The sequence below is a fragment of the Capricornis sumatraensis genome, chromosome 4, assembly GCF_032405125.1.
Source record: "Capricornis sumatraensis isolate serow.1 chromosome 4, serow.2, whole genome shotgun sequence".
Lineage (NCBI taxonomy): Eukaryota > Metazoa > Chordata > Mammalia > Artiodactyla > Bovidae > Capricornis > Capricornis sumatraensis.
In genome coordinates this window covers 111,644,108-111,653,489 of record NC_091072.1, presented here as the reverse complement: position 1 = coordinate 111,653,489, position 9,382 = coordinate 111,644,108, and the positions used below count along the sequence as shown (strand labels likewise).

Genomic DNA, 9,382 nt, shown 5'->3' with positions numbered 1-9,382 from the left:
TATATTAGTTTATGTAATAATTTACATATACACACATAGCATTAAACTTATAAGTCATACGATGTGCTCTTGAGTAAAAAACAACTCTACTAACTTTGTCTTTCAAAGAGCTGTACTATACTGTCAAAAAAAATACTCAGTTTTAATTTATGCTTCTTTCAGAGCTGAAAATGTTACTTTGTTTAATTTCACCAAGCTGAGCTTCCTCTTGCTTCATTCTGTTCTGCCATCCTGGCCTGCTGACTCCTTGTGCCCTATTCCTGATTCTTCCCACCACCCTGCCATGGCTGTAAACACATAAACTTCCCTCTGTCTAGAACATTCTTTCTCTTCCTCTGCCTGGCTAAGGCCTACTCATCCTTCAGATCTTAGTTTAAACTTCATTAAGAAAGCCTTTAACATTTTTGTAAAAACTGTTCTAATCATCACAGAAAATAGCGCCACCTAAGACTGGATTGTAATAGCCGATATGCTGGCTGCTCTAGACTCCTGGATGTTTCTTTCAAGACTGTGCTGCTTTATATACCTGATTTTAAGAATTTTAAAACCAGAAGGCAGAATCCTTTCAAATCATGGACCATAGACGGCAATGGGATAGATTCATATTGCTGGCTTCTGGGCGTCACATTTTGAGATATAAGCTTGCCTATTAATACAGTTACAGCTTTCCCTGACCTTACTCCAAAGACAGTTTCCTTTTGCACTGCATATCAAATAGACACCTGTGCAAGGCAATGTACTGGAAGAACTCCTTGGCCAAGTTTAATGCCACCAAGCATGCCAAATAAAGTCAGTAAAGTAAGTGCTGGCTGTGTCTATAGAGACCTAATGGCTATGTATTGGTTTTAGGGACAGAAATTACAAGTTGATAGGTAATGATCCATCTTCCAAAAAAATAAAAGGTTAAAAAAACTCTCACATTACAGCATAAGTTTTTACCTCTTTTAAAAAGGCATAATTTAGGTCTTCCTTGAGTGTACTCTTAAGGGCAAACAGTAACAATTTTGTGTCTTACTTTTACACCTCTTTTCCAGGGCTCAATTTCAAAGCACCTGAAAAGACAGTCCTGAACCTTTAAGCATTGGGTAATCGGTGGCTCAGTGGTAAAGAATCCGCATGCCAGCCAGGAAATGCAGATTTGATCCCTGGGTCGGGAAGATCCCTTGGAGAAGGAAATGGAAATCCATTCCAGTATTCTTGTCTGGGAAACCCCATGTACAGAGAAGCCTCCTGGGCTATAGTCCAGAGGGTCGCAAAAAGAATTGGATACAACTTAGCTACTAAACAATAAATTGGTTGAAACAATAGTGCCTTTCAGCCAGGACAGGTATGTCAAAGGGCCCATTCATGCATATATAATGCCCAATATTAGGTTTATAAGAAAACAAATCCTTTTTTCTAGACCAAAGCAGTCACTAATCAACACAAGTAATATTGGGGCTAACAGCCATTTAAGGAAATGGCAGAGCCATTCTTTACTGTGGAGGAAGAGTGTGACTAAAAAAATAGTTTTCTATACAATTCCATACCATAAAAGTGCTATCTCACAGGACAGTACAATGGAGAGAACAAGGCATCCTGTAATTCTGAATAGACTACAACCTATTATATTTCCTACTTATATTAGGGCAAAGTAAAGCAAATTTTAATTTCTACTTCCTTTCTGAGAGTAAGGCAGTCTAGATACCTTCAGTAATCCCTGCTTTAAAAAACCAAATGCTGAAAAAATATAAGAAACAATCTAAAGTAGTATTAAATAATATATATTAAAAAAATGTTTATCACTGATTTGATATGAAAGTAGAAGGCATCTGCAAAATGCCAAAACTGAAGTGCAAACAGGAAGCCTGTAAGGGAAGCTGGCACAGAAGCCTGCCTTTGCCACGAGAGTTCTGTCAAACTCTGGAGACTGGAAGCTGCCAGTAGCTAGGGGACTAGATGGAAAGCCTGAGGCTCACTCAGGCCAGAATCTAGCTGAGCTACCACTTGAGAAGTGGGCAGGAGGAACCTGGCTGTTTGGTGCTGGGTGGCAGGGGGCTAAATCACTACCACCCTCCAATTCATCATTACTGGTGAGCCCTCAAGGTTCGTGATCTGAAATCAGAGAACCTTCAAGATCATAATTGAAATTGGTCTCAGTGGCCCCTAGGTGTTTGGCAGAACAGACAAATTCTCCTGGAGATCTCAATTTCAGTCCTTATTTCATGTAATTCGCATTTTTTCCAAGGAAAACAAGTTTCGTATATCACAAAACAAGGGGAAATGGCACCATAAATGAAAAACAAGACAAATGTATACAACAGACAGTACACTCACCCACAATGAATACTGGTATCAACACAAGAAAAATTAATGATATATTGATATAAAGGAATAGAAGCATGAAAAATATGAATAAGGAGCAAAAGATTATACAGAAACAGAATAAGTACACTTGTAAAACAAATAGAACTCATAAAAAATAATAACAGGAGGGGAAAAAGTAAATGAAAATGAAAGATGAGAAGGAGACAAAAATTTTAAAAAGATGATATGAGAGCATAAAAATAGAAATCACAGGAATAAGTCCAAATTATATTTGTAATCACAGTAGATGTAAATGTATCAAACTATTCGAAGTTTTCTGTGGTCTTGTGTATCAAAATGTGAGGCTAAAGAAATATCTAAGATACTCAGATAAACACTAACCAAAATGTTGCTATAGAAAGTACAGGTAACAACAAAAAGATAAAAGCAAACAGCATTCACAGAGTCGCTACATAATTATAAAAAATTCAATTCACCAGGGAGATGGAAAAGTTCTAAGTTGGGCTTCCCAGGTGGTGCTAGTGGTAAAGAAACTGCTTGCCAATGCAGGAGACGTAAGAGACGTGGGTTCAATCCCTGGGTCAGGAAGGTCCCCTGGAGAAGGGAATGGCACCCACTCCAGTATTCTTGCCTGGAGAACCCCATGGACAGAGGAGCCTGGTGGGCTATAGTCTGTGGGGTTGCAAAGAGTCAGATATGACTGAGTGACTAAGCACTCATGCGTTCATCTAAAAATAAAGCCCAAACAGAAAGCAAACACCACTTCAAGAGAAACTGAGAAATCTGCTAATAATGAAATCTTGAGGCTCTTCAGTAAATAAGAAACCAAGTATAAGATAAATCAGTAAAGAAGATCTGCACAGCACAACTAACAAATTTGATCTAATGGACACTATATTCAACTGAGGAATATACACTTATCAATGTACACATGGGACATGTATGAAAACTGATCACAAGATAAGTCATAAAGCTAGTCTCAAATTTCAGATCTTATAGCTCATATTCTCTGGCAAAATGTCATTAGATATAAAAATTAAGACAACTGTAATCCACCCAAGCATTTGGAAATACATTTTTTAAATGACTAGTGGGTTAACCAGTCAAACCTCTGGAAGGATTAATGATGAAGAAAAAATGAGAAGGCGTAAATGACAGGAATGAGAAACAGTCATAACTACATATGCTGTGGAAACAAATGGTATAAAGATAATATGGATAACAATATCAAGAAGTTTTAAACTAAGATGAAATGGAGAAATCACTAGAAGAACTTATTAAATTTAATAAAACTGACTCGAAAATAATATATCTTAATGATGCTGTAATCCTCAAAGAAATGGATCAACAGTTTACACGCTCTTAATGACCACTGGCTTTAAGACTAGTTCCAATCTTAAACTCTTCCAGACTGTTGAAAAACTCTTTTAGTAAGATTAGTATAACCTTGACACCAAAACAGACAATGCAGGACATAAAAGGAAAATTATAAGCTGATTTCACTCATGAATGTAGAGGCAAAAATTCTAAAGAAAATATTTGCAAGTTGAGTCCAACAATGTATTAACACACACACACCAGGACCAAATTGGGTTTATCCTAGGAATTAAAGATGGGTTCAATATTAAAAAATCAACTATCAGTTTAATACAGTAACATTAAAACAATTCATCCCTTTAAATAAGTGAGAAAAAAGCATTCAATAAGATTCAACATTCATTCATATTAAACTATTAGCAGGGACCTCCCTAGTTTAAGAATCCACCTTGCAATGCAGGGGATGCGAGTTTGATCCCTGGTTGGGGAACTAGGACCCCATATGCCACAGGGCAATTAAGCCCACACACCACAAATACACAGTCTGTGCCGCAAAAGATCTTGCATGAGGCAAGAAAGATCCTGCAAGCTGCAACAAAGACTTGATGAAGGTAAATACATATTTAAAAAAAAAACTATTAGCAAACTAAAAATAGAAAAGAATCTCCTTAATCTGAGGACAGGCCATTTGTGGAAAAAACATAAAACCTAGAAAACTGAAATGTTAAAAGCATTCCCTTTAAACTGGGACTGAGACAGGATGTTCATCATCAGTCCTTTTCAACATTGTACTACAGGTCCTAGCAAGTACAGAATGTAACAAATTTTTTTAAAGGGAGAAAGTTCAGGAAAAGGAAGAAAACTGCCACCATTTCACATGATGTCATTATATAAAAAAAACTCAAAAGACATCTAAATAAGAACTAATAAAATTTTAGCATGGTTGCTAGATGCAGAATCAACATGTAGCTACAACAGATCTATAATCAGTAAGAACCACATAGATAAGAAAGTGTAATTTTAAGAAATTTACCACAGCATTAAAAAATATATTAAAAAAAACTAATATAAGACGTGAAGGCCTTTATGGAGAAAAATAGTTATAAGTTTATTGAGAGATATTAAATAAATGGAGAAATACACAACGGTTTTGGATGGGAAGACTCATTATTGAAAAGATACCAATTTTCTCCAAGCTAATTAATAAGTTCAATACAATTACAAAAGATAATACATAAACTTGGAGAACATACATACAACATATTTAAGTGACAAAGGACTGGGATTCAGAATATATAAAGAAATTATATAAATCAATGAAATAGACATCAACAGAAAAATGGGTAAAAGACATGAACAGGTATTTTACAAAGAGGAAACACGTTTATATATGAAAAAACATTCAATTTCATTAGTAATCAGGGAAATGCAAATTAAATGCACAGTAAGATACTATATAATTGCCACTCAACTGGCAAATATAAAAGATAGTCAAGATTAAGTGTTTGCTAAGACCTAAACATTTGCAATGCCACTCAACCACTGCCAGTGGGAGCCTACTGGTACAAATGCTGTAGAAAACAGTTCAGCATGACGAAGTGAAACCTGCTTTTTGGAGCATCAGTTCTCAAATTTTTACTCCAGAACCTCTATACAGCCTTAAAAATTATTGAGGACCTCAAAGAGCTTGTTGTTCATGTGGCTTATACTTATCAAAATTTACCATATTAGAAGTTAAAACAGACATTTTCAAAACAAAAATACACAGGTACACCCTTGATAAGCTGTCAGAGTGATGTCGTCATATATCTGAAAAACATTTAAATGTGAAAAATGAGAGTGAAGCGGACAAATAACATTTTAGCACTCTTATGAAAATCATTTTGCCCTCACAGACTCCCCTCTGAAGGGGTGTCAGGGTCCTCAAGAATCCCTGGACCATATTTGAAAACAAGTGCCCTAGAGAACTCTTGCACATGTGCACCAGGTGACATGTACAAGGATTCACTCATTCCTCAGATATTTATTAAGCATCCACCACGTACCAGCCTTGTTCCAGACACTGTGAATGTGTTAGAAAAAATCAGATGAATCAAGACAAAACCCCTGCCCACACAGAGCTTACACTGTAATTGGTAGAATGCTCATAGCAGTGTCATTCAGAATAGCCAAAACTGAAAACAATCCAAACCTCCATGAACAGGGGAACAGATAAATAAATTGTGGTACAGTCATACAATGGAATACTATACAGTAGTGAAAACAAATGAAATACACTTACATGCATAAACATGGATAGGAATCTCAAAAAACAATGTCAGAAAAAGTCACAGAAGAATATATAAAGCATGATACCATTTACATATAAGTTCAGAAACAAGTAAATCTAAATATTAGGGATACATAACATAGAATGCAAAGCCATAAATAAAAACAAGAGAATTGTTACCAAATAATCCAGAATAATGTTTACCTCGTGGTATGTGTGGAAGGAAGGCAAAGTGGGGGAGCTGTATACATCTCAGGGTATTCTAGTTCTTAAGCTGAAGACGTGTGATCATTTTATTCTCAACAAGCATTTTAAAAGAAAAAAATAAAAGGTTATATGATACAATTTCACCAACAAAGAGAGGGAATATCTGATATTTCAGCCACTGTTCTGCATTGCAAATCAGCCAATTATTGTAACTGGTGGGGAAGAACTACATAGTAATAGGAAGAAAGGAATAAATACGAGCTATTCTTCACAGAAGTTAATTACGTTCCCAGAAAGCTGGGATCTAATGAGATGGCAGTATTACAGTGCTGCTCTGCCAAGTTGGTTCAGCCACTGGCATGATTCTGGTTAACCGGTTACTTTGTTCACTGGGTATAATTATTTGTATAAGTGGAGAATAAAATGATAAGTGATGCAAATCCCAAAATAAACTGAGAAGACATTGACTCTACTGAATTCTGTTGACTTTCAAAAGTACAAATTCCCTTTGGCACATTCTTTTAACAGTGCATTTATGTATTAAGCAATTGAAAAATAAAGTGCATGGCAGCTAGTTTCTCCACACTGGTCAATAACAGGTGCCCAAGTTGTCATAACAATTTTGCAATCATATCTCTGCCAGGGTCATCACCAGCAGTGACATTCTGCAGATTAAACAAGGCACAGTTAAAGTGCAATTTAATCTTATTGAGGGGATTAACTATACATTTTGGTATTCAATCTAGAAATCTGAAAGAAAAAAAATCTTGAAACACGGATCTATGCTTTGTACCCAGCAACACAGGCCAAAGTTATCTTGGGTTAGGGAGTTGGTACAAGAGGTGGACTAGGCCTGGAAGCAAATGGCTGGCACCACACTCCCAGGAAACGGAGAGCAGACAGAGAGTATCCTTTAGGTCCTGTCTCCCCACCCGGGTTCCAATCATTCAAAAAGTTCCAGACATCACTATGCTATTTTTAAAATCCTAGGCTGCTTGCTGCAAGACCCAAAATCTTACCCATATGTGAACTGGAATGGACACTGCCACCAGGAAGTGCTATACTGCAGCTGGCTGCAGGATGATTTTGGACCAAGCAGTTGACAAGACCTTCAGGGTCTCACCCACTCTCTTATATGCTATGCTGCCTTAAGTGGCACACCCACACCTTTGTTAAACCAGATATAATTATTATACCTGTAGCTTTGCCCTCCTTCTTCAATAAGAAACAGAGAAATAGGGAGGGGACTTTCCTCAAGCTCTTAAGGAACTTCCACTCTGTCTTCTCAGAGAGGAGGAGGAATGGATAATTCCCTTGGTCAGAGCTGGACATTTGCTGGACCATGAATTGCTAGTGGACAGATTACTCTTTGTTAAAAAATAAACATTAGCTGCTGTGCTATACAGATATAGAAATAGAAGATACAAAAATCTATTTTGGATAAGGAGGCTGGTATAGCTTTTTCTTTCATCGTTCAGTTTTTAGAATTAATTGTTCCTCCCAGAATGCTGCAGTTCATGTTTTTCCAGGCTTGATTTTTAAAAAGTCTTTTCTGACTTATAGAAATGCATAACTATATAAGAACTCCCAAGGATAACTGGGAAACCTGGAAGGAAGGTGTGCCACTGTCATCTTATTTTCAAGTAAAAATCCTCTGTCCTGTAAGTTTAGAGGTGGCCACAGTGGCCTGACAGACTCCAGTGCAGTATTAATGCTGGGGCTCTGTGTCCTTCAGCAGCTCCCTGTGCTTACGTATTAAATAGGTAGCTTCTTCTAGACAACTGTCCATGGCTTTCCTGTGTGGAAATCAGAGAGACTGACTCTCGAAATAGTTTTAGCTCATTTTCCTTATCATCCAAAATCATTAGAAATCCTGATCATTAAAAATCATTATCCAGTAATGCCAACCGATTTCACTAAATGCTCATATCTTTTTAGATCAAAGAATCCCTCTTGATATCTAAACACACCCCTATTAAATCCTTTTTAGCCTAATAAATACATAGTAACATATCTCTTACTTATCTCAGAACTTCTCTTAGGAACCTAAGTAACAGCAGGGTAGAGTAAGACAAAGGTGGACCTTGTATTTCCTCCAAAAGCTTATTAAATCTGCTAAAATCTCTTTCCCTTTGAAAGCCTCCCTTGCACTTCGATGCAATTTGAGAAGAGGAGGGGAAGTATGGAAAGAGACATAAAGGTGACAGTTTTCCTTAATCATTTGTTAAAATATTTAAGTACCAGCTAAATGGCTGATACGGAAGAGAGATAAAGACCCAGTCTCTGCCCTAGAGACCTACCACCTGGCAGAGGGCGAGGAACAATGCTGACAAGTTAAGGGCATAACAGCTTCTAGGCTGCTATGACAAGACTGAACAAAGGGCAGTGGGGGCACAGGAAAAAGGAGGCAAGTCTCCCTAGAAATAAATTATGTCAGGAAAGGCTTCATCAGATTGGCAACATTTACGTGAATCTCTGGAGACAGGTGGGAGTGGAAAACAGGACTGCAGACAGAGGAGATACATAAGAAGACAAAGGGCACAGTTTGACAGAAGCTAAAAAAAGGTGAAAGTGTCAAGTTTAAAGTAGTTAAAGTTTCAATGATAAGATTAAGTACAATGAAACAATTCACTGGATTTGGGAAATGAGATGTTATCCCTGACCTTTGCTACAGCCATTTTGATGGAGCAGCTAGGACAGAAGACGGGCTGCTATGAATTAAAATGAAAAGCACGAAGAAAAAAATATTGAAAGTAAACAAGACCAAAGAAAAAAAAAGAAATGGGACAACTAGGTTAATCTGTTTCTTGGAGCCATTTGCTTTTTTACTTTCAAGCATACTAGTTTAGCTACAATAAAGGTTAGAGAAGCTTTATATTTTTATCAGAAAATGACTCCCAAACACAATCCACTAACTCATAAACAAATTTTTAGACACATTTCATTCTTTCTGTGCCAAAAAACCGATGCTTTTGAATTGTGGTGCTGGAGAAGACTCTTGAGAGTCCCTTGGACAGCAAGACCAAACCAGTCAATCCTAAAGGAAATCAACCCTGAATATTCCCTGGAAGGATGCTGATGCTGAAGTTCCAATACTTTGACCACCTGATGCAAAAAGCTGCCTCACTGGAAAAGACCCTGATGCTGGGAAAGACTGAGGGCAGAAGGAGAAGGGGGCAACAGAGGATAACATGGTTGGCTGGCATCATCATCAGAATGGACATGAGTTGGAGCAAACTCTGGGAGATAGTGCAAGAAAAGGTGTGCTGCAGTCCACGGGGT

The 9,382-nt window shown here is 37.3% G+C and overlaps 1 protein-coding gene across 2 annotated transcripts in view; it reads right to left on the bottom strand.

Moving 5' to 3' along the window:
• Positions 1–4,774: 4,774 nt before the first annotated feature.
• HCFC2 (host cell factor C2) overlaps positions 4,775–9,382 on the bottom strand; it is a 50,591-nt gene continuing 45,983 nt past the window's right edge. The window contains exons 15-16 of one of the 2 annotated variants that reach the window (XR_011144819.1): positions 6,098–6,191; positions 4,775–5,433 (exon numbers count right to left, since the gene is read on the bottom strand). Coding sequence is in view for 1 of the 2 variants with exons in the window: in XM_068970506.1 (XP_068826607.1) it covers positions 5,426–5,433 (8 nt within the window). In the remaining variant the exon portion in view is untranslated. The remainder of the gene's footprint in view (positions 5,434–6,097; positions 6,192–9,382) is intronic. The other variant, XM_068970506.1, reaches the window with a different exon arrangement.